Source organism: Cydia splendana, chromosome 13, assembly GCF_910591565.1.
Source record: "Cydia splendana chromosome 13, ilCydSple1.2, whole genome shotgun sequence".
NCBI lineage: Eukaryota > Metazoa > Arthropoda > Insecta > Lepidoptera > Tortricidae > Cydia > Cydia splendana.
Window position 1 is genome coordinate 16,341,289 of NC_085972.1, and position 26,699 is coordinate 16,367,987.

The 26,699-nt window shown below is 38.4% G+C and overlaps 1 protein-coding gene across 3 annotated transcripts in view; it reads right to left on the reverse strand.

The window, feature by feature from the left end:
* The window catches only part of LOC134796191 (hemicentin-1), a 92,250-nt gene that overhangs the window by 2,958 nt on the left and 62,593 nt on the right, over window positions 1-26,699 (reverse strand). The window contains exons 3-14 of one of the 3 annotated variants that reach the window (XM_063768204.1): window positions 8,503-8,652; window positions 7,916-8,099; window positions 7,196-7,390; window positions 6,588-6,782; window positions 6,162-6,233; window positions 5,936-6,056; window positions 5,592-5,735; window positions 5,088-5,272; window positions 4,218-4,373; window positions 3,454-3,552; window positions 3,053-3,086; window positions 1,563-1,650 (exon numbers count right to left, since the gene is read on the reverse strand). In XM_063768204.1, the coding sequence (XP_063624274.1) occupies window positions 1,563-1,650; window positions 3,053-3,086; window positions 3,454-3,552; window positions 4,218-4,373; window positions 5,088-5,272; window positions 5,592-5,735; window positions 5,936-6,056; window positions 6,162-6,233; window positions 6,588-6,782; window positions 7,196-7,390; window positions 7,916-8,099; window positions 8,503-8,652 (1,623 nt within the window). Of the gene's footprint in view, window positions 1-1,510; window positions 1,651-3,052; window positions 3,087-3,453; window positions 3,568-4,217; window positions 4,374-5,087; window positions 5,273-5,591; window positions 5,736-5,935; window positions 6,057-6,161; window positions 6,234-6,587; window positions 6,783-7,195; window positions 7,391-7,915; window positions 8,100-8,502; window positions 8,653-26,699 lie in introns of all 3 variants that reach the window. The other 2 variants (XM_063768203.1, XM_063768205.1) reach the window with 2 other exon arrangements.

Below are 26,699 nucleotides of genomic sequence, written 5' to 3' on the forward strand. Positions count from 1 at the left end.
AAAACGATAGGTGTCAGGATCAAGTCAGGATTGATTATTAGCCGCCTGGGACTATAAAGCATTATAATCAATGTGAAAATTCGTGTAGTGCACACACTGTTAAGATTTTGTTAATATCAAACGGTTGCAAATAAACACACTTCAGTAAATTAAACGTCAGCTAGCTATTAATCATGCTTACAATTGTCGCGAAGTAATGCTAAAAGCAATTATGCGAAATGAGTTTTCTAGCCGTATCGGTGTCGTCGTATGTGATATTATGATGCTTATAATAAATAGAGCTTTTAATTTAAATAATACCACATTTTAAGCACAATAAATTGCTTAGACTTTTAAGTTTAATACCTACTCATAAGTGATTAGCATTGCTTATTAAAATTTGTGCAATTTGGCTATAATTGTCTATGTTCGACTATTCGACTACATCAAGTACTACCTAGGTATGTATAAAAATTCAAGATCTGAATTATATTTTTTTTCCTTATTTTAGGTCAAGAAAGAAATATTTTGAAAATATTGATAAACCAGTGAAGTCATGAGATGAAACACATCATGAGTGAATTCATTCATAAAGTGGCCATATAATATGCGGCTCGGTGTATTGAAATATGTATTACTGTCAGTGAAATAAAAGAAATGCAATATTAGTCAGTTATGGTAAATAAATTGAGCGATTGTCTATTAAAGTGACAATAAAAACCAATAAGTCGCGATAAATGTAACGTTTTTTCGTTAGACACAACGAAACAAAACAATTGGCAATCATCAATACAAGCCTGATATAAATAATTGGTTGTAAGTAGCTCAAATGTTTTATTAATTTATGGCTCCCATCAAGACTCCTTGCGAAGCTCGTAATGACTAAAGTAACGGACTATTAGGTATTCTGTTTAATAACAGAGTTTAACTGTTTAATACCTACTGCTTAGGCAAGTAATGGAGGTACCGTCAGATTAGATAAATCCTGTCAGCAAATAGATAATGTTAATGAAGTGTGGAACAAATGAAAAAATCACAAGTGCTGTTATGAAATATTAGAACTACTGGAATTGACGTTGGCTATCTTTTATTAATTGAAATGATAGTACATAATAAGGTACTATTATTTATTCTGTGTAATAAGTACATTTGTATATTATACAAATTCTTTCGTGCATAGTTAGGTACTAATTGCAAAAAAGAAATAGAAATTGTACCAATATATTGCCGTAAAATGTTAGTCATACAAAAAGTCATACAGCGGTTAGATTATTGTCGGGCCAAAATCAATGTGGTCGCAGAGTCCATATTTGACTCCATTTGATCGTCAAATACGTCAAATGACGCGCGCGGCTACAGCCCAATATCAACCTTCGTGCATTCTAACAAGGTTCAGGATGAGGATGACGCACCGCGTACGATAGGTGAGGCGTTCATAGGGTTGAGCCGGCCGTCTCACTCGCACTTTTTGACTCCAGCTTGCGTGTATTGTTTTTGACCCGACAATATATAGTGTTAGTACGTGCAGGACCTGTGCGTCACACGGTGGTGGGGGGCTGCAGCACGACGGCGGCGCGCCGCACCTGCAGCGCGCCGGGCGAGTACCGCGGCGCCGCCGTCGCCGTCTGCTGCCCGGCGTACACCGCGTCCGCTGGTAGCACCGTCTTCTCACTGAGGAAGAATACTATATTGTTAACCATAGTCTAATAAAACATGGTCTTCTCTTCCCAGAGTGACACAAGCCTACGTCACAATAACATTGCCACTTTATATAGCGCTATCGCATATTATCATATAGCGCTGTCGCATGATGACGTAGGCTTGTGTCAGTCACGTGACCACGAAAAGACGGGAAGAGAGTACCAGGCGGAGTATATTATTATACCATGATTGTTAACCAAGGGATGAAATGATGCCTTTCACCCGAGTTAAACACTCTACTTTTCATTTAAATGCGAGGAAAGTAAAATGCATGTCTTTTTTTAAAAACATGGCTTAGTATAAATTTTTATAGCAATTTTTGAGGGTACTTTCAATTAACAATTTAGGCAAACGTATCGTTATTTATGGAATGGGGAGTCAAATATCAGAATGCAAATTGTATAACAATTCCATTTATACCCAAATTTCAATCGTAAAAAAAATCGTACTTGGAACATAAAATGCTCTAGTGCAGAAACGTATCATTTTCTGCACACCTTTTAGAACAACAATGACCCTCATTCAGAGCATGAGAAATGAAATAGTTATTTACGATACAAGTGCGGGAAAGAGGAAATTCGAAACGAGTGGCGATAAATTAAAACACGACCGAAGGGAGTGTATTAAATCGACACGACTTGCGAATTACCTATTCGCACGTGTATCGTACCTACAACGTTTTACAGTACATATGGCCCTTTAACTTTTGACATTCGCATGAAAAGTGCTATTTTACGCACTAGTGCGGGAAAATAGGACCATATGTATTGTAAAATGGTTTTTAATGTCATTAAACAGTTACTAGGAGCCGAAGTGACTACTACCAAAAACCACTAACTATTTATAGATGGTCAAGCAAATCTTGTCAGTAGAAAAGGCGCGAAATTCAAATTTTCTATGAGACGATATCCCTTCGCGCCTACATTTTTCAAATTTGCCGCCTTTTTCTACTGACAAGATCTACTTGACCATCTATAGTTGCCCCCCGTTGATCATCGTCAATCGACATTTTTTCTCAGATAGTGAGGGATAAGTCTGGAGAGTAAGCTACTGCCAGTGCATGAGTGGAAGCGCGAATCTTAACTTAGCTTCTTTCTATCTTGGCTGATATTTTATCTTCAATAAGTCCTGAACCTCCCACAAGTTCCGTCTAGTTGGGTAATTATCTTCGGGTAAAAACCCGAAGGCCACGAAATGCACGCTCTGAGTGTGCAGGCTCGACGCTCATGCCACAAATGTATGGCTGTCGACGTTAGCGTCGTGCGTGCACGTTCGTGACGCTCAGAGCATGTTTTCCATGGTCGAGGCATTCGTTTTGGTGCTTGGTACCACATTACCAACTTTCTTAAAGTAAATATTACTTAGAACTTACCTATCTAAATCATCAGTCTTGTATTCAACGCTCTCTGGAAAAAAAGAAAAAATAATTATAGCAATTTCAACTACACACATCTACCTCTGTAAGTACGTATCATTTTTTTTTATTTGCAAAATTAAAACCTACGGCCTCCTAGCCTATACTCTGTATCTTTAAGTATTTAAATAAAAGTAAACAAAATCTAACCTTCTTGAGGGTAGATGAAAACATTACATCATGATCAAATAATGTAGAATAAAGTCAGTTCGTTCAGTGACTGACCCATGCAGGCGGTTTTTGGTTGGTTAACCAATAAATGTTGCAACTACCCGAAAATGTACAAATTGTTTGTTTACGTTTATTAAAATACCTATAAATAAATACAGACTATAGTTAGTAGTGACTGAAAAACGAACCTCTCCTTCTCCGGCACCGGATGACCAGGCAGAACACGACGACCAGCAGCGCGGCGATCACCAGCGCCGCCGCGATCAGCGGCGCCACGTGCGCCGTCTCTGTTAGAAAATTATCTGTAAGAATGGGATTACTTAGCGGTAAGTACTAGTTAGACAATAGGTATACAAGCATGAGATGTGATTTATTAGATTGTTAGAAAATTATCTGTAAGAATGGGATTACTTAGCGGTAAGTACTAGTTAGACAATAGGTATACAAGCATGAGATGTGATTTATTAGATTGTTAGAAAATTATCTGTAAGAATGGAATTACTTAGCGGTTAGCATGAAATGTGATAGATTTAATCGTAAGATGGTTAGAAAATTATCTGTAAGGCACGCACAAGGCGCGTACGACACACGGGCTAAAATTAAGCACCGGAATGGCAGGCCGAATTCAATTACTTAGGTGAATGAGATAAAAGAAAAACCCGAATGTAAAGTGATGAGAGTTAAGTATTCTTTAAATTCATTCATGTGTTATGTTAGAAAATGTTTAGGTAAGATTGAGTACCTAGTCTAATTCTTTTTTTTTTCATCAAATATCACTGTACATCTCTTATATCATCAGAGCGAACGAGAAATACAATGACTCTGACGCTGGTGGTGCTAGTAAGTTAGCATATTAAAAAGCAATCAGAATACCTGCAGTTTCAGAATACAATGTACTGGATGCATTATAGATAGTACGCTAATAATGAGAGAACAGGACAGAGCTAATTACCGTGGACGGTGAGCGAGACGGCATGCGAGGAGAAGCCGCGCTCGTTCTCGACGTGGAGGACGTAGACGCGCGCGTCAGATGTGCTGGTGCTGGAGATTAGGAGCGTGTAGCGATAGCAGCCGAACGCGCCCGTTGGCTCGAGTGCTCGGTAGCGACCTGGAATATAACAGTTTCTTGTAATGAAAAATTCTAAAATGATACAAAGAAGAAAGAACACTATTTACTTCTCAAGGCGAAAATTAGGGTTCCTAAAGGGTAAGCGTATCACCAAGCGACCCCACCAGTAGACATGAAGACTTTGAAGATAATTCACACTAAAATCTGCACTATAAATTGACTTTAGCATGGATTCTCTTCAAATTTGCTCTACAAAGATCCATGCCTGCTGGTGGGCTCATTGGGAATATCCTTTGGATATAGGTATATAGAATGTCATCTCTTAGGGCTGATTTAGACGGCGGCGAACTCGCATGCGATTTTAGTTACATTGCGGACTGTTGGTTACATCCAATTCAACCGACCGATCAAAACCCGCAATGTAATGAAACTCGCATGCGAGTTCTCGCGTCGTCTAAATGAGCCCTTACACTAGGTAGTGTAGAATAGGATGCGCTGTTGGTAGTTAAGTTTCCATGCCAACTGGAGGTGGTATTTTTCGTTACAGTAGGTAAGACGCTCTAACGCCCAATGTTCATGTGGGGCGGCGCCTCAGACGATGGAACACATCCTATCTTTTCCAGCGTGCCCACTTGCCTTCTCTGAGCAGGATGCGACAGACAGGGCGATCAATGTCGCTACCTTCTGGTCCCGCACAGTCTGAAACCATCGACACGAGAAGAAAAAGAAGTAGGTATATTGTTTCTTACATACCTATAGTAGTAGGCACGTCCAGTCGCAGACTGCCCCATAACCAAGCTGCTCGTCGAGGTGGAGGGTCGGCACATACAGTCGCATGGACTTTGGCTTCGGACCCGCTCCATGCGTTTGCGGTTAATGTCTCTGCGCCCACTGGTGGGCCTAACACGTTCAGGGTTACGGCTTCGGATTGATGCGTTCTGTGAAATAAAAAGGTCGATGAATGGGAAATAAAGACAGGTCACATCGTCATCGTAAAATAAAATCAGACTATATTATAAGGGTGGTAGAGCTAGTGGTTAATGTCCTACTTGCAAAAAGTCCTTTTCCCAAACGGCCCTTTTGCGAAAATACTCGATATGGCTGCTATTGCTAAATACCCCTTTGGTAACAAATCACTCACAAAATGTCCACTTCTCTTCTCCTATTTTCACTGTTTTTGTTTTTCTCCTTAAATCCGGAAATTACTCTTTAACGGCGCTTTACGTGAACTACTTAGCTATCTGTAAATATGCTCACCGGTCTTCCAGTCCAATCTGGTTGATGGCCAAGCAGATGTATCGCCCATGTTGACTGTATGAAACGTTCTGGAGCTGAAGTTGTGGCGTCGACGATATCGGGTATCCGTCCTCGGGCATCGCATTCAGATGGGCTGAGTTGGGGCTGAAAGATAGATAATGAATGGAATTTTAATTTAAGTTGCCACTTTATTGCAAATATCAAGAACTATGTTAGTGGGAAAAATAGAAACCACTTGCAAAGCCAACTTTACTAAACTCGCGCGAAAAACTTGTAGAACTCAGGCAGAGTTCTACGATTTATTAGAATAAATTTTATAGAAGTAGTAAGACTACTAAACTTACTTATGATACCACTGGTAGGAGGGCGGTGGGTTGCCTTCGGCTTTGCACTCCAAGGTCACTTGGGAGAAGAGATTGGCCTCGACCACGGTGTCGGGTCCCACCCACGTTACTCTGGGAGGATCTGAAGGGAAAACACAATTATTTCAATGCATGTTGATAAAAGTGACTCTGTTATATTCCATTAATACCTGCATATGAATGTAGGTATACATAGTTACACACTTACATTTGACATCGATTTCGATTTTCACTGAATCAGATGTCCCAACTGAATTTCTTGCTTGGCATCCATAGATTCCTGAAAAATATTACAAACTATGATTAAGTATATTACGAAAACGATTACAAAGGTAGACTTAATAAACTTAGATTCTAAAATTTTTATCATATAAATTACGTGTAAGTGTGAAAACCTGCTTTCAAATATTAAAAAACGCATCCAAATCGGCTTACCCGCTTAAGAACTACAAACTTATAACTCCCTTCTTTATGCGTCGGGGGTTAAAAACTGGCAAGGAACTGCATAAATATTTACAATGGAGACCTTCGTTTGTAAGTTTGAAAGCTTTCTGGATTTTCAAAGCTTTTGGAAGCGCAGTAGAACTGCATGGCTGACAGTAAGTAAACTGAGCAAATGGAAATAATTCCTTACCTGAATGGTTCCTCATGACAGGAGCTAATATAAGCTTCGCGCCGTTAGTAGCGATGACTTGTCCGTTCTTGGTCCACCACACGTAGGGGCTGGGGTTGCCGTCAGCGCGACATTCAAGCGTTAGGGCGCTGTTTCCTTCTTCGAGATTAGCTAATGTGCTGGGGTCTGCGCCGTTGATTGATACCACTGGTACGACTGAAGAGAGAAATTTTAAGGTCATTCTTTGTGTCTTATTCTATATATTTTTTTCGCAAATGCTGAATATTCTTTAGAGCACGTTTGAAGTATGATTCCAATGCCTAAACAACAAGTGGTATAAAACCAAGCCAGAAGTCTATAGGCGGCTTTATCAGGTTAGTGGCCATGCAAAGATGACTGCATTGCCCATACATTAAGATCTACGTTCTGACAAGGGACATGGTACTTTCAAGTGTTGTCAAAAGTTTCGGTAGAAGGGCCGTGTAAGGTGAAGCATGATTTGCTGCTAACCCGAGAACAAAGCTTTCTCCTTCTGTTTCGATTGCTTGTATAAGTACTATGTGACGTCAAACTTGGTATACTAGTCTCTCGATTATCTCTTAAGACTTCTGATAGGATTGGATACTTACAAGTGACGTCAAGCATGGTGTACGAGTCTCGGTAGTACGGCGAAGGGTAAGACGGGTGGTGCGCGCGGCAAGCTAGTTGACGGCCGTGGGAAGCTCGAGTTGCTCCTAGTTCGAGAACGGATCGCGCTGCCCAGACTCGAGGTCTTTCTACTTCGGATGCGTTGGTCTGACTCCAAGCGGTCAAGCGTTCTTTATCTGCAAACAAGATTAATTTGATCTAATTGTTATGATTACATATTATTAATTATGTTAATTACCCTATGAGAATATTTTAACTATTTTAAGCCAAAATTGCTTATGTCTTAAGAGTTCCACGGTACGATGATCGTTGCAATATGGATGTGAAACTTTATTGTAATGTTGATCTGATAATTCAATTGCACATAATGATAATATATAATAACACTCACAAAATGTAGAAATAGTTTATTTTGTGAAACATGATCAGTTACTGAGCTGAGGAGAAGAGGTGTATTGTGTATCCAACAGAAAGAATTTGATTTAATTTATAACGCCATTCTTTTTGGGAACAATAAGTTTCTCCTTGAGCACTAGGAATATTGTTGCTACTCAAAAATTTGAGGCGTATTATTATAGTATAAGTTCACCTTCAAAATGATCACCTAGACTTGGTATTTCAGTGGATAAAGTCTTGCTGCTTTGTTTTAGGTACATTTTTATATAGCCTGTGTGTGATGTAAAATATTTTCTGCTACATACCCAAATACCACTCGATGTAAGCTGGTGGGTTGCCGTAGCGCGCCTCGCAGACCACAGTGGCCCTTGCACCGGCAGGCACCGTGATATTCTGATTCGGTAGAATGTGGGTGCCATTGAACAGAATCCGGGGCGATTGCGGCGGCACACGTACTGCCAGCGCCGCGGGGGGACTAGATAGGGCATCCTGAAAAATTATACATTAAAGTAGTACTTTTATAGTTTAGAGGCACAACTATTTCATAAGTAACGGTCGATTTTTGAGCTATTGACCTCAATATGTAGTTGTAAGTAGTAGGTACCTAATGCACAAGTTTAGCAAATCTTTTATGGTATGCCCTGACTAATGTGTTAAATATTTTGTTGCAGAGTAAAAGCGGAACTCATGCACAGCCACACAATGCCTACGCAGCTGTTCTACGTGTATTCGTAGGTGTAAATTCGCGTCATATAGGTACTATTAGTAATTACTAAGTGGTTGGCTTACACGACGCGCGTAGCTTAATTCCACAGTCGGATGCCATCTATAAGTACAATGAACTTTCGTATAAATAATATTATATTTTATGAATAAATTAATATAGTGTTACCTGCACGTCATAGTTGCTAGCAGTGACCTGACACTGCCACTGTCCATCGTCCAAGGCGAGGGTGGCCGCTCGGACCCAGAGCGAGCAGTCACCTCCCATTGGACTGTTCTCGTTCGCCCATTCGTACTTGCCGCGGTAGATGCCCACTGGCTGCAAACAGAAAAATAAAAAATATTTAATATTATAGGATATTCTTACAGGTATCGACTAAGTCCCAAAACAAGCTCAACAAGGATCATCAAGGCACGTAAAAAACATTTTACAGAACGATTCAGTTTCTACGTTTAAGGTACCAGCTAATAGATTTTCGTGAGATATACAAACAAACCCAAATATAAACTTACCTACAGTTTATAAGCTTGTCAGACTAAATGTGTAACAAGTGAAAATTTTCTACTACTATCAAAACTTCTTAAAGCTTTGTCTAAAGTTCGGACACAATTCATCGAAACCGAATGGCGGCCGAAAGTTTCAAAGGAAAATACGAGTACAACAACCCTCTAAATAATTCTCTCTCTACATTAAACTCTATCATACCGAGCAAAAACAACTCTGGCTTCAAAGTAAAATACAGAACGTACCGAACGCAACTTACACAATCATTATTCTAACAGAAAACGGAATGAACTAAAGTTCAATTTGCATTCCCCAGAGAGTTCTGCATAAAATGCCACGACCTTTATCATACCATCGCGTTGAGTAATGACAATAGAGTATTATCGTGATCCTATAAATGCTACTGGTGAGTAGGTACACAGGGCAAGAGTAATCAGGCTACAGTCACCTAATAGTGGGCTGTCGGAAAGTTTCCAAAACTCTAACTTTTCATAATATTATAGAAAAATTTAAAACAGTCTCCTTATTACCGTAAAATTTTGCAGAAGTTTAGCAGTTTCCTAACTTTATAGAGAATATTTGGAATATGCACAATGTAGATCTGTCCACTGTGACTCTGCAGGCAATGAACATACCACCTTTGAAAATTAGTTTTTCTGCTGCACTAAGTTGGTATCTGAACTCCGTAACTCGGCTAGTTATTTCGTACTGTCCGATGTGACTTTTTTATTTTCCCGTAAAAGTTACGAGTATTCATAAGTACACATCAAATGATATTTGGTGAACATATTACAAGAAAGTCACACATGCTGTAGGTACTTACTACTTTTAAGAATAAGTTAAGCTAAGATTAAACCATTACTCAAAAAATATGTAACACAAAATTACTTTCATAAGTTAGCTGAAGCTTGCATTGCGCATAATACGCTTGCATATATTTTAAATGTGACTCGTCCTAGTTTATAGTGCATAATTTGTGGGGCTCCAGACATTCACGGTTCGCTTGTGGTTAGCAATTCACATTACACCCGCGATCAATGTGCAGAACCGAGAGAAACCCTGGGGTGTGACCGAGACTCACTGGAGGGAACTTTCCTATTACACTCGTAATTTATGAGAGGTTACATCAATGAAAGTACTTGTAGTCTAGGAAAAATCTAGATATTTTGGTGCGACTGATAAAAAAGTTATAAGTAGGTACTTAAGTAATGCTTTTAAACCGTATGTAGGTTTTTACGTTCATTTCTAAGACATCCTTAGCAGGTCTAGCGTCGTAATGAATATTTAACATATGTGGTGTCCTTTCGAGTAGATTGGCCATAGGTACATTTTATTAATTTACTTAAGTAGGTACTACTCCATTTTTCTTACTTTTTTTTTAAAGTTAGACGTATCTGAAGCTATGGAACCGTCTTTGAAGGCGGTGCATAATTAAATAATTAGGTATAATGTATATGTACTCATATAAGACCATTGGCCTATTATTACTGCGTATAGAAGTGGCACAGAGAACCAGTATTTTGCGCTTTGGGTTGTTGTTGTTTTGACAACAAACCATAGAAGCGGAGCGTGAATCTCGCGACCTAAATGTGTAAGAAGAAGTTTTGGTCGCATGGTACAGGTTACGATTGCGACATTTTCATTATTTGGTATGGCTTCTATTTATAGTAGGTAATAATAACTCAATCTATAAAACACGCTCAATCTTGATTTGCATCATAATTGCCTAGTAATATTTAATGCTGCGCTAGCGTCTATGTCATGATCGTGAGAGATAAGACTAATTAGGAGTTAGATCTAATCAGACAGACTTGGATAGCTTCTAATAAGTTCATTTACCCATTAATGTCTCAATATCCGGGAGACCTAGCTTTGCTCGGAAAACATAAAAAAAACTCAAAAGCGCGTTTTCCCAGAGATAACACCGACTTTTTGCCCCCGAAAACCCCCATATAGCAAATTTCATCGAAATCGTTAGACCCCAAAATAGATTCATCAAAACAGTCATTGTTAGTTAGTTAGTCAACAACCTGTGCACAGGGTGAATAGACGTTAAAAACAAATGACAATCGATACGCTGACCCAGCGCGAGCGGAACCAAATCAACAGTTAATATCCGCCCGCCGAGTGCTCTGCTAGTTCAGGAGCTTCCGGTAAACATTTTCAATAGGTACCCAGCCAGTTTCCCTTTGGCTGCGAACATTTAATCACATCAAGGAAATTCGGACAGGACAGTATCAAAGGAAAGTTGCCGTAAACTGGTAATCAAAGCTGATTTGGTTGAATTGTCTTTGTGGATGGTGTTTTCAGCGTGTTTCATAATTTGGTTAGGTTAAAGTGCAGCTTTCCTGGAGATTTACGGGTTAAACAGAATTGGGTTCTAATTTGTGTTTCCCGCTTGAAGCTATAAATATTAGTGAATCAAAATGTCCACAATTTTGATGAAGGCCAAAATTAGATCAGAGGCAGCTTTGGCTAATAAGTATACTTGTAAGTCACTGCCAAAAAGTAAGCTACCTCAGGTATTTTTTAGTGCAGAAGAAACGAATTTTCACAATGCATATCTGACAATAAGTAGGTACATTACAATAATGTTTATCCTAAATGAAATTGTCGCTTTGCCTCAAGAATAGTAGGTACAAATTACAGCCATAATCTAGCTAATATTCTCGCCTGGCGGTCCTTTAATGCGGTATCTTATTTCATTTTCAGAATCATAAAGATGCTAAACAGTTTCAACAGATGTTAAGCCAGCTTATTGCCAAACGGATGCGCAAGCGCAAGTCACGGTCCACACGAGCGGATATTGCTGAACGGCGCATTGTTCTCGATCGTTATTAATCAAAGAAAATGTCTCTGCGTTGTTTGCGTATGATCCCGAAAACGGTGATTTAAGTGAAAAAGGTCACATGTAGTGTGGGGTTGTAATGTGTTTATGGCTTTTCGTAGCTGACGGTTACGCACGCTGCCCGCGCGAAGGTGAAACTTAGACATATTCCAATCGCTTTTGAAGAACATTCGCTGTAAACCAGTATAAGTTCTTCTTCTTCTAAGTCGGTCCCTCACTGCTGAGGATCGTGACTCCGCTTGCTAATTTTTCCTATGGCAGGTCTGCACTTCTCCCTGTCGGTTGCTTTGTGGAAAGCGTTGCTTAGTGTGATGTCCATCTGGGCGGATATTTGGTCACGCCATCTCGTTGGACTTGGTCCTCTAGGCCGTCTGCCGTCCACCTTTCCCATCACCGCAAGTCTCTCCAAGTTGTCAGGGTCTCTGCGAGATATGTGTCCGAAGTATCTCAGTACTCGTTGAAGACAGATGGTGACAGTATATAAAAAATCAAAATCACTGTACCTATAGTGCAAATATAAGATATTTTGGAGAAAGCGGAATTACTACGAAATAGAAGATGACTCGAGGTCACACGATACTGGCGCCAAAGAGGCAATAGATTGTTAAGTGGTATGAAACAAGTCTTGGTAACGCACTGGGGCTTTATTTAATGACGTGATATACTCGCTTGTGATCTCCGTAACCTGAATTCGCTTTGTCAGACTACAAAAGGATGCGGGAATCGGTCAGCTATATAGATCCCTTGATGTGGACTGTTTAATGTGGTAAATACTGGGTCTGGGCGGGGATTTGGGTAATCATACCGTTTTCCGGGAGTTTGCGAGCCATTTTAGGAACGTAACGGCCGTTTAAGTGATCATTTGGTATTGTATACTGTGTCTGCGACGTTCTAATAAAACATTTGAAACGTATTATATCTCGTACTTAAGCCGTGTGTAAGTCATCATTGAGTGACTTGACGAAAACAAATATTATTATGTATTTCAATAAAAACAATAATTGTTTATTTTTGTCTGTTGCAAACCATAGTACTTTTTGTTGCGAGTTGCCAGTCGATAAAAAAAACTTGTGCTTATAATATGCCAATCTTATGAAAAACACTATTACGATTTGAAAAGATGGAGGATCTCATATTTTATGAAATTACTGAAAGTTCTACCTAATATACAGACAATTCTCCAATAAATGATAATGCTCCCAAAGCTTATGAAATGAGGAGTGCCGAAAAGCAAAGATTTAACTAAGTATGTATTTCCTTAATAAACCGATATCAGCAATCTAAGTAGCCAACAATGGCTACTAACTACCTACTTGGGAATAAATCTTCCATGACAATCGCTATCATAGCGTGATTAATGAACATCGGATCAAAATTAATGGTTTCTAAGCTTTTTATCCTACCAATATTACCAATTGAGCAGAATGTTTATTTATAAAGATACTTGGCTATTGTATTCAACATATAAGCATCTTATATGTATGTATCGACAATCGATATCCCTAGGATCCCGCCGGGATATTTCATATATGTGACAGTTCGGCTCAATAGCCATTTAGAAATGAAGAGCGCCTTTTAAATCGGAGGGCTTGGGTTCAATTCCGTACTCGAATGAATTCCGCGGAATATTGCGGAACTTATTTCCGAAATACATTTAATTTATGTATACCTACCCCTAGATTTTCCGCGAAAAAAAATATCCCATTTGATTTGGATGTTCCGATAGAAGTAAATATATTTTTGTAAAGAAGTGCTAACGTCAAATATTGGGATTATATGGCCAAGCCATATCTGGATTGTCGAGGAATAGGTATAACCAAATAACATCGATTTTAAAAATTAGACCATTTGTTAGTCAGAAATATCGAAAATAGATTAACCTAACATAAACCTACCTACCTATATCAGACTTACCTACATAACGCAGGTTTATAAAGCTTACCAGTGACAATAATTTATTCTGCGACCATAATATACTCCTAAAGCCGATTTCATCCGCATTTCGGCTCAGCGTCGCGTGCAAACTAAGCACTTAAATTATTTCAAACCTAAGTTTTAACGTTCCTAAATATTTCAGGCAAGAGCTCGTTTTGACTGTCATATAACTCAAATTAAATTCAGAGTTTGGTGCATTTCCTAATTCTCGTTAGCATTAGAACAATGTATGACGGGCACGTCTAGTTTAATTTTAGGTGCCTTATGACGTACTAAAATAACTTATTGCGTACTGCCGCTAGTTAAATGCGAGCCGTGAAATGTTCAACAAAACATTCCATAAATTAACTCAATGTTGAGGTAAGTTTTGAAATGGCTGATGTACCTTTGTTTATTACAAACCTAAGCTAGACCGCGGGGAATCGTCTCATTTTAGGGTAAGAAGAGAAACGTACGGTGTAATTTTAGTGCGCATCTATCAATGAAATATTTCAAATATTAACGGATTTTTAACTTGATCCATTTCGCCTCGGTCTACACTTTGACTGGAAAACCATTAACGGCCATTGGATTGTGACGTGGCGTTAATTTCGAGACGATGACATGCCATCATTGTCACTTTTCAATAATAAAAACAAATCACTATTCGTTAGGGAGCTGCCATGCACCACGCCACACATATACCCATACATACTTCCGTAAATACACACGTTAAGCTTACAAATATACTTAACACCCCTCTGTTTGCATAAATTCTTGCTTTGAAGTACCTGAGGATTAATTTTATCCCCTGCAACTACAGTTTGGACTAGTTTGGAGTGTTAGTGACATTTTCGGTGGTGACAGTGTAAAAATATTACTTAAAGCGTTTGAAATCCTTAACTATACTAAGTACGGTTTTATTTGTATACAGGGTGGCTAAAAAATAACTGTTTCCCGTTATGGGATTATACTGAACAACTTTTACTATGGGACCAACCGCGTAATCGACGCGACGCGAAAAACAAAATTTGGCTGTTTCATACATTTTGGCTGGTCCATTTTCTATGGGAGGGTACATTTTTTACCGCGATTTCGGGGTTGGTCCCATAGTATAAGCTGCTCAGTATGATCCCAAAAACTCCCTGGCAACGGGAATGTAGTTATTTTTTAGCCACCGTGTAGAATCCCCTAATTTTTGCAAGTCAACTAACACATCAATGAAGTTTTAACGCTACAATGGCCAGCCAATATAAGTATAACTATAAACTCGTAGCTCAATAGCTTTTCTTTTGCTTTTATAATAATTTCGAAAAATACAAATGGTAAAAGAGAATCAAACCCCGCGCGGAATATGCCCAGCTTGTTAATTTTTACCTTTCGTAAACAGCATTAAATCGATTCATCCATTGTTTGCTTATTTTTCTATTTAACTTACTCCTCTCAATAACGTGACTTAGGAATCACACAGCGTCATTAGACTCCATATAATTAATCCATAACAAAAGAGTTCCCAAGCCTAAACATTGGGCAATAATTATTGCCTTGACATACACGTTGCATTGCTGTATTTCTATATTTTTTACATACCATTCATGCAGGGGAAAGTGACACTATAAACTTGCGCATTACGATATCAGTAAAGAAACGGTTTCGTCATACATTAATCATTGCTAACATGTGTGTGAACAGTGTGAACCTGTGCCGGGTTGGACCAAATGTTGGCCATGTGTGATCGTGGCTTAAAGATTGGTGTCGCTTGCTCAAGATGAGATTAATAAAGACGTTTTGATCCTGTAATAGTCATAATAGGCGATTAGCTTGTTTTTTCTGATCAGATCGTGGTAATGATAGTCGGTGTCCAGGCATATTGGGAAAGAAGCCACTTAATACTTAAGGCAGGGTAGAGGAAGGTTCTTAATATAGGACTGGATACATACTTACTTAGTTAACATTTTGTAAGACTGATTTGCGAAGAACCATCAATGTCAAATACATGTGTTTTGTTTCAAAAGTGTCATACATGATAACCAATAACAAAACTTATTAGAAACAAAACTTAATAACAACATAACATTGGCCACGGTCCTCAGTACCTAATGAGAAACCGACAAAGATGAAGAAGAACATTGGTTAGAATCAACAACACAGCTTAAAATAAAAATATATGTGCTTCGGCGGTCTTTCATTACCCTTGGCTACATAAATAATTATCCTTATTTATTCGCAAAACGGAACGTTAATTGTAATACGAAGCTCATCTTCTAATCTTCATTATAATCAAACTCTACGTATAATTTTAAACTCAAAACAAAAGCTCCACCAATCACCATGTTTAGCCTTCGCTCCATACGGCTTTCGAAACGTAATTATAGCCCCAGAGGATACACGCGTATTTGATAGCACAAAGGACAATAGCATAATATATGATGAGTAATCACACTAATCAGGAATATGTGGGAAGCAACAACAATACACACATGCCGTTGAACGAGGCCTCTGTATATCGAATTGCTTAGAGATGAGCGAAGTTTTTGTGTATGAAATTAATTAGTTTTTTATCTCCTGTTTATTTGAAGTCAAAAAATAAAAATACTCATTCAAATCAAAACGCCCGTGATAGTTGTATTCAAATTAATGTTCAGATACTTTTATCTCATACGTTCTATTGAATCTTAAAGTGAGGTAGAAATGTCAAATTTTTGGTCATTTGAACTAACAATGTGTAATCGTATTTAGTAGAGATATTACTAGTTTGAAACCTAAATTTGTGACATTACTAGATACCTATAAAATCCAATTGAAGATTTGGCAAATTAGACAATAAGAAATGCGTAGCCTGAGGACCTACCGCGAACCACGTTCTCTGTTGCCTCTCTGTCGCACTTGTAAATGCATACGTAAGTGTGACAGGGAGGCAACACGTCGCACGTCGTTCGCCTTTGCGTAGTTACATATTTAAGAAGGTGATTCAGTGTGCAAACGTTTTCAAGTAGGTAACTAGTTACCTACTGAGCAATAAAGTGTTAGGCAATATATTTTTACTTCCACCGATTTTATTTTTACAAAGTATAGGTAAACTAAAGATTAACACAAAATACTAAACTCTAGTAATTACTGATTCTAACAACGAATTCATCAAAATACTCTGCAACAAGCAGGTAATTATTTGAAGCGATATATTCTAGCTGAATTTATGCATTAAATGCTAATCCATCATGTACCATGTGGTTGTGGGCACGTAGGCAGTACGCGACGTATAATTTAAAGCAAACTTCCCATCCTTCATGATGGCAATCGGGACATTCCTTCGACAATCGGCGTCATGCACAATGGTGGGATCGGCGCGCTTTGTGCCGATATCAGACCGTGCGTGTTGCGCGAGCGCAGGAGAACTTGGTTCTCGAAAGGACCAGTGTAACGTGACCTCGAGGTTCATTCATGTAGAACAGAGTTATCACACAACTTTTGTCTCTAAGTATATCGTAACCACATGTCTTAGTGTCGTCATAAGTCATATTGTCATAGTGCTTTTCATGTTGGACGATTTTCTGATTGAGTCTTGGAGCTTGACGCGCGTTAATTTTTAAATTGCCTGAAGCAAGCGAGTATATTTCCACTGCTTCGATGGCCCGCCACTAGATCGACAAGCAAGAAAGCTATCAGAATCACCCCGATTGACCCCATGCCAAATATCCAACCGCAGCCTACTCCCGCTTCTTCAGGCCCCGAACCCACGGTCTTCGTGTTCGAACTGGGGGCCTAGGGCAAGATGACAATCGTACAGTCACCTGCAATAATATGTTACACAACGAAGGCCGCAAAAATATCTGACACGATCTTATTTGTAGAGCCATAAGAGCGTGTCACATATTTTTGCGGCCTTCGAAGAGTAACATATTATTGCAGGTGACTGTACATCGACGACTGTACCAAACGAATGGAAAAAAATGTATCGGGACGACAGGGCTATAACCGCGAAAATCGAAGTTCGCAAATTACCGGGGATCTTTTTCTTTTACTCCAATGACGGCGTAATTAGAGTGACAGAGAAAAATCCCCGCAATTTGCGAATTTCGGTTTTCACGGTAGCCCCACTGATGCTACAAAACGTCACGTGGCTTGAGCGCCATCTTGATAGTCACGGGTCGTGATTAATTTCTTTGTTTTTTGCTCATTAATATTGTTTAAAGTGTAATATCGATAGCTTATTATACAGTAAACTAATGTGGTAGTGTGCAGTGAATGGAGAATTCATCTTGAAGCGCGTTTAACCACCAGTTTGGAGTCAACGGCCCGTTGTCCACGTGCTTCTTGTAATGTTCGCTATCGCTTTACAAGAGCGCATAAAATCACCGTCACCGTACACTGTCTTGTACTAACCGTACAATTTCAATCGTATTTACCTTGCTACTACGACCTTGATACTGGTGAAATTGCCCCACTGGGCTGAAGCCATATTTAAAAGGAAGTAGAAGAAGAAAGTTTCGATTGGCATTTTTCTATCGACGATTGTTATCTTGGCTCCTGTATATTGAGGCTCGAGCTCGGTCCGCAATTGGAATGACGGCTGCTCCATGTCGATTTACGATTATAAAGCTACGAGAACCAAGGACGAATGCTTTATGGTACGTTTTAGGGTTCCGTACCTCAAAAGGAAAAAACGGAACCCTTATAGGATCACTCGTGCGTCTGTCTGTCCGTCTGTCCGTCTGTCACAGCCTATTTGCTCCAAAACTACTGGACCAATTAAGTTGAAATTTGGTACACATATGTAAGTCTGTGACCCAAAGACGGACACGTAATGAAAACAAAAGAATTTTGAACATAGGGGGCACTTTTTGGGGGGAAATGAGAAAATTAAAAAACAAAGTTTTGCAAACCATATCGTGTTATATATTAAACGAAAGGGCTTATTTTTTGACGATCTCAAATATATATTTTTTATAGTTTTATATTAAATAGTTTAGAAGTTATTTAAGAAAATAGGCAAAAAATGACCATTCCCCCCCTTTAACTCCGATACTACTGGGTCTAAAATTTTGAAAAAAATACACAAAATAGTTCTTCATCTCTAGATGACAGGAAAACCTATTAGAAATCTACAGTCAAGCGTGAGTCGGACTTAAGGAAAAAAACGCGGTTGGGCTGTTTTAGGGACACAGCCACAATGTTTTACGTAAAACGTGGTATGGACAGCCATTGCGAATGCCGAAGGCCGACCTACGCTTATGGCCGAAAGCCCGAAGCGCAGAGGCTTTAAAAAAAGCGCGGCCGAAGGCCGAGTTGCGGGAGGTTAGTGCCCAAACACAGAACAAAATTAGTACCTACTTCAAGCGTCTGAAACTCATCATCATTAACTTAAGAGATATTCTCTTGTCGGTGGTGTATGTCCCAGCTTTCCCTATCACTTGCGCCAGCTTTTTGACTTTTTGATACGATACGACCCCTACTTTTTCTTTCACTTGTTCTAAAAAAGCTGCGTCTAGGTTTTCCTCTACCCCGCTTGCATCCTATCCGCCCCTCCAGGATTAGTTTTAAAGAAGTGGTCGTGTCGTATTAAGTGTCCAATCATCTGAAACTACAGGCCTAAATTTTGGAAAAAACACGAAATATAGTTCTTTACCTAGAGAGGTGCGCCTCCACGCTAGGTCGAAGGATGAGCTGTAGGAGGGTAGTCAAACATAGAACAAATAATTGGTTTAAGTAGCTAAATGAGAAGACCGAACTGTCGTGTCAGACGTATATCTGTTATCTTGAAATAACAGAGATACGCTTAACCAACGCAAAAATAATATAGGCACTATGCCTAACATAATACTTGAACAAAATTTTGGTTAAAATTCAACAAATTTACTAAAGTTATTGCGTAACTAACTATCCTCTGACAGCTCAGTTAAAAAACATGGAAATGCCTGGCCCCAATTTCACATCGGTGACAGGTGCGACGAATTGTAAAATCACTGTTGCTGACGTCACAGGCATCCATGGGCTACGATTACCACTTACCATCGGGCGGGCCGTACTCCTGTTTGCCACCATCATTGTATTATTAAAAAAAACTTTATTATATCGGATAAAAACAGATATTTCTCTTGCGAGGTTTCTGACAATTGTCAAAGATTTAGAAGAATTGTAGGTAATTCTTGACAGGTAATGAGTTATATGTCGGAATTTCGTGACAATTGTAGTGTTTCTTGTGACAATTGTCAGAAACCTCGCAGGAGAAATATCTGTTTTTATCCGATATAATAAAGTTTTTTTTAATAATACAATGATGGTGGCAAACAGGAATACGGCCCGCCCGATGGTAAGCGGTAACCGTAGCCCATGGATGCCTGTGACGTCAGCAACAGTGATTTTACAATTCGCCGCACCTGTCACGTTGGTGAAACAGGGGCCTGGCCGTGCCCTAGCCAGCCGTGTGTTGTAAGTAAGTTGAATGTAAGAACTTGGCTTTGCTCGCTCGTTCGAAAATGAGTGCAGTACGGAACCCTTGGGACGCGAGTTCGACTCGCACTTGACCGGTTTTTTTTTATACCTAATGGAGACATGCTTCTATACTCATTTGCATAGATACCAACCAAACGTTAATGTAATCTTTAAAGGTGTGGTTTATGATTCGTTATTGTACTTTACAAAGTTAACCATTTAGCGGGTAGCAAAATATATTTGGTAGGTAATGGAGTCTGGCTTGATAACATTAGTAAAACAAAAATGTGCATACCGAATAAAATAAACAAATTTAAAGTTATGTTTTGATAGAGACGTCAATTCAGAATAGGTTTTTGTGTGTATCTGGAACGTTATGCCTTATCTTATGAGTTTATGGTAGATCTGAAGTTAATTATAATTCTTAATATGTTCTTAATAATCAATATTTGTATAGTATTTTTTTAATTAGAATTAAATAATTAGATTACATTTCCTGTATTTAAAAATGTTTCAAATATCGTCTTACGATAACGTTTTCCGGTAGGTAAAGGTACCTTTAAAACAATTTGCTATCAGCCGCTAAAGTAACAATTAATGAGTGTGTAACTGAATTTAATAACCTCGAAAAATACAATATGTGTTAATATAAACCAAGAACTTTAGGATATACTTAAATCTCCATAAAATATTTAAACGGAGAAGATATTGTCAGAGGTTATAGTTAAATTTAAAATTACCATAATCACCTTCCCATACTTACCCAAAAGTTACCTAATATATTATCACATAATTGACATCGAATTTATCGGGATCGTGATACGCCTCAACTTTTCAACAAGAACGTAGTTTCAAGCCACTTCTTTCCGTTTTCTCAAATGTGTACTTGAAGCGGCATACCTAATGATATCAAAAACGTATTGTACCATGCGTTTACCGCTTTAAAAGCACATGTACAATTCGTAAAATGGCGCAATGTACTTTTATTCATATTGAATTCCATATATTTGATGTAAACTTCTTAAAGAAAATGAGCTCATAATAATTGAACAACAACATATTTATTTAGCTCTATTATTTCGATTGGCAAGTAACTTATCCCCGTCGGAACGATGTAGGGTGGAAGCTGTTTGTTTGCTTGTATGTTTGAGGGTTTGAGAAATTATGTTTCCCATTATCCCCAAAACAGATCCATCTATGTAGTTGTATTAGGTTTTAATTGAACAGATGATGGTATAATAATTTAGGCATGGAATTTTAACTTCAAATATTTCTGAATGTAACCCCAGTAAAGTACAGCACGGAAACGGAAAACTGTCAAGGAACAGTCATATTTTCAACTCTTGCAAATCGCCCGTCCTTATTGGATTCTACATTCTACAGATCGAATAAAGACCCGGTTTCCGTTTTATTGGCTCCGTTCAGACTTCCATTATTTTGTAGTCAAGGACAAATTGAGATTCAACACCGTTTCAAAATGATGTGATAAAAGCATTGTACTGTCGCTTTAAAAGTATTTTGGTGTTGTCACAAAGTTGAATAAATAAGCGTAGAAAATAAATGAGATAATAAGATAAGTATCTAATGGACGGTGCACAGGTAATATCTAAAGTTACGAAGTCATATTCGATGTGATAATTCTGTTCTCTAGTATTAAATGTGTATTCTCAAAAGTTACAAAAAAGTATTCTCAAAAGTTACACATACATAATTTAACGCAAAGAATTTCCAAGTAAGAACTTAGAAGAAATCTGTGTTGTAAAAAAGGATAAAGGTGCGGAAATTCCAATCAAAAGTTTTCCAATTTATAACTCTACGTTACAGATGAAATATATTGATGGCAGTTACACTTCCCACCCCACGCATTTTTTAAAACTCGAATTAATCTTGCGAAAGAAACCGACCTCGTATAAAAAGAAATAAGCAGCGCTGTAGCTTACATCGAAAATAATAAGCGTCCTTAATCCGACGACGGTTCCGATTCACATCGTAAACTCAACGAGTGCTCAAGAGCCCTACCCATTCATCTCAAACAACGAGCCATTGAATATGAAAGGATCGATCATGAACATCACTATCGCATATTAACATCGCTAATGTACTTGAGAACCCCACAGAAGAAGGCCTCATTCAAAATGCAGAGCTTAAAATAAAAGCAAGAAATCGTAGACCGCACCTGCGGTGTCGGAATAATATTGAAATACGAATTTAACTCAGGGGTTTCCTATTTCGACTAAGGTTTTGTTCTATACTAATCGGTTCAGTCATTCAATTCACATTTAGCATATGGACTTTTGCAAAAACAAAACGTGCGGCTTAGCCGGTCTGGGTCTGAAAGCCCTTTCAAATCGCCGCCTATTGATGTATCAAGGCATAGCAACGCGTCAAGCAGACGACATGAGAATATATTAGACTGTATAGTCACGAACGAAGCAAATTATGTAGATCTTTTATAGTAGACATTATACTTATTATGTTTCAACATGCGAGTCAAATCTTGTGGGGTCTTAAGTTGTCATAATGTTCTAGAGTGCAATGAGTTATAGAGTACGGGCCAAGTTTTTAAGTGTTGTGCGACTCCAGAAATAGCAAGTCTAGTTTGGGAAAATACGAATGAGGCTAAAGTGTGTTTATGCAGAAATCCGTGTGCACTGAGTGTTTAAGGCATTAGCATGAGATTTGCATAAAGCACTAAGTTTATCTTTTGGGAGCGTAGGGTACGGTTTCTGCAGCTATAAGCTTAAGCTAATTATTTTTTTACCGAGTTGTTACTTAAACTTACATATTTTAGTTTACTTACTTAACTAAGGCGAACCAAAATGCCGTTACAATACATAATGTTAGTAGGTATTCCTATTACGTGAGTTATGTACTCATTAGCGAGTTTGATATAGTACAGTTAATATCAGGTGAACAATTCTGCTTAGGCTGGTGAAGTGAAAAAAGTTTTCCGGATATTAGTTTGACTATAAATCAGGAGTCAATCGATTCAGTTTTATTGCAGAGTAGCATAATATTTAGAATAATATTCAGTTAGCTTTTAAAAAAGAGGAAGTTATTCATGAAAAATATCCGGCTTTAAAAGCTTTCATAGCCATTTTAAAAGCTATGACAAACATATTTTTATTTGAACGAAATGTTTGTATTATGTTTGAACGAAACCACAGATTTTACCAGTTGCTAACGTTTTTTTTTTGCAACTATAAAATCATCATATTAAAATATACATGTTTGCATAGGTACCTAAGGTGATTTTAATTGTAGGCAATGAGGCGGAGAAGAAACAAAAACACTATAAGTATTGTTATATGTAATAAAAATAAATAACTATTTATATAGTATCGCCCAAAAAACCTTTACGTTGTTATCAAAGAGGATCAGTATCCACAACCATTAAAATGATTCGCCTCGGCAATCGTTCTGTTTGCGTGTCACCATGGTGACATCTCTTTTGTTTAACATGGAAGCCAAATGCAGGCATACATTATCGAAGCGTACCATTTTAATCGTACTGACTGCTTTATTTCTGTAAATTGTATGTAAACCTGTATTGTGTATTACAATAAAGTGATTACTAATACTACTACTACAAACTGAATATATTTCGCTGTTATTTATTCGACATAATGTCATGTGACTAAGTATTCCGCCCACGAGCGCATATTTCTTTAATTTTCAATCGTAGGAAAAAAAGCTATTTGCTTTTGATTGCTGAAACTAAATGCAATCGCTAATTTGTCGATGATATTATGCTCCTGCAACGCACACAGTTTGTACCTACCTACTTTTATAAAATTTTACTTTTGTACCTAGTCATTTCTATGCTATTTTCCTAACTCAATTTTCTTTGTTAGTGTAATAATTATTGTGTGTCATTGCAGCTGTCAAATAAATGATTTATCTATCTATCTATCTATCTATCTATTATCAATTTTGTTCGTTATTCAAGAAAAACGCTAGTGAACGGAATATCCCCCATGACGGAATTAGCCACATTGGCCTTATCAATATCCTAAGGCATGCTCAAATACGCAAGTCAACTAAGCATTTCAATTCTTCGGCCGTCCGAAATGTCAGTTATTTCATAAAAGCTATCGCCCTCGATCGATATTTCCCAACGTCTTGCACCGTACAACACACGGAGATGTTCTGTGCCCTTTGAAATCAATTCTAAAGGCCTCAGCCGTCATCCCGATCCATATCGGTGCATTCTCATGCATTAACTCATCGATTGGCCTTTATCATTAATATCTTTTTGTTTCCAGCGTACCTGTCTAAGAGTGCGCAAAAAGACGAATGAGTCAGCATTGATGCTCTTATCAGATGGTAATGACTAATGGCCTGTAATATATGGGAACCGAACGGAATGACTGCGCAATATTTGGGTAATTGTCCAGCGTTTGATCAAACTGACTCTTAGGTTTTAAATTTCAATAAGTTTCAATTTAAAATAAATCATTTAATTTTGTACCTGTTAGAATTTATAGAATCATAAAGGATGCGCTGATATGATATGACGTCAAGTTATGCGACTTTCTTATTGTTGTCATAGCAACAAACCGTTTTGACGGTTGAAAAAGAGTACCTAGCTGATGATGTGACTCATTAGGGCACACCCCAATCCCCATCCAATTCAACGTGTACAAACTCCAACTCTGACTCCAAGATTTAGATAAGCAATTGTCAGTGCCGAAAGTTTTACGGTCAATTGTTTGGTGCAGACATGTGTCGCGTGTTTCGGATAAAAAAGGGATGGGGCGCCCCATTGTAAATATTTTATTGTGGAATTGTCTCGCGAAGAAAGGGGACGTTTACGTTTGAAGTGTATAAATGGTGCATGCCGGAGCCATTGTGTGGCAATCAGTTTTTATGACGGTAGCTTATTGCCTGCGGATTTGATGAGTCCAAGCTAAACGTTACAGCCAATTTGCACAGTCCTTTGGAAATTGCATTGTTTTGAGGGTGCCGCACCCGAAGGGTACCAGCGTGTTGTTTCCAAAGACTAATCTATTTAGCATATTAGGACACTACCCGCCCCCGCCTACTGCACACCTCTCGAATTTTGGGGGATCCCTTCATGTTCGATTTACCATAACATCACGCACGCCTTTGGCCTCTTTTACAATCAAAACATGAACCCAATATAGCGGAAGGTCTTGGAAATATTAAGCTTATTCAAGTTCCTCATTTTTGCACAATATTCCATATCATTATTTCTATCTATAAATTGAATATCACTTACACACAAAATAATACCTACACAAAGCAAACATCTTGCATTTGATACCTTAGTTAGATAAAGATTGATCATCCCATGTGTCATTCACCATAAACTTATAGGACACGATTTGATCGTAAACTTTACAAATCCTCTATCAGTATTCATACCACAAGAATCGCGAAAGCTGGCGAAAGGTAAAGGTACCTATACATGTCACGCTTGACACCGTGCACACGTAGCGACGTGCACAGAGAAATGTCAAACGCATGAGTGAAAAGTTGAAAACATTTGTGACAAGTAGGAACGATAAGCGGTGGGTAGCGAATATAAAAGGCGGATTATAATAAGGCGGACTTCATACGAGAGGGTTGAATAGTAAAATGACTTTATTGTTATATTGTGCACGGAAATACTACGGTGCTGAAAAGAATTCCGTATGCTAGCCAGTTTTTGAGTTTTTAAAACAAGCCATACATCATATAGGTACGTCACTCATATGTCCGCTTGATAGTAATGGATCACCGTAAGATATCTCTATAGATGTCCATTTGCACTTTGCCATTTATTTTATGGATTCGTCGCTACGCTAGCATAGTATGCTGTGCATCTATCTTTAATGCCAACCTCAATCACTAACAAAAACTTAACATTACTACAGCAAAATTACGGCAGTTTTATTTTGCAAGGTGCATGGTTAAAATCAATATTAGCTTTTAGGAATTAGTAAAAAGACGTGACCGTATCTGTTTAAATTGCAAATCGTGAAGCAACAAGTTAGTTAATAACATTTTATCCACTTTCCATCAGCTTGCAGCGTTCATGACTTAGACCTATGTATTCTTATCGCATACTGACGACCGTTGGACTCATGCTAACCACTGAGATTTGAGTGAGTTTTTGGACTGGCTATGTGCAAAGTGCATGGTGGATTAACTTAAAGCGGCAATCACGCTCGACGTGGGAAAATACACTTTCTTGGGCTCTCGTTTCCATCCTGTTTGTGTAAAAACTAAAAACTTAATGCGTTCCATAGCCACTAGGCGGGCGCCACCATCGCGCACACACGGCCGATAATGTGTCCATACAATTTTAAAGCTTGCTGTACATTCTCCATATTTTTTATATAAATGTTACGGATATTTAAATGCGTAAACTATGCGTAATTCACGTGCGGACAAATACTGGTTTGCCTAAGCCCGCATTCAAAAAGAACATCGCATGAAATGATATCCCAAACCGTGAATTCTTCTTGATTTCGCGAACTTAGCCTATTAGCACAGAATAAAATAAATAATAGTACTAGGCACAGAAGACTCACTCTCTAACAAAACGCGTCTGTTACGATCAGGACAGATATGGCATTTGGTGGCGACAGCGCCACGCGCGGCTTATGGCTAGCCACCAAAATTGGTGTGGAACGGATGTACTTTTAGCTACCTACAGCAA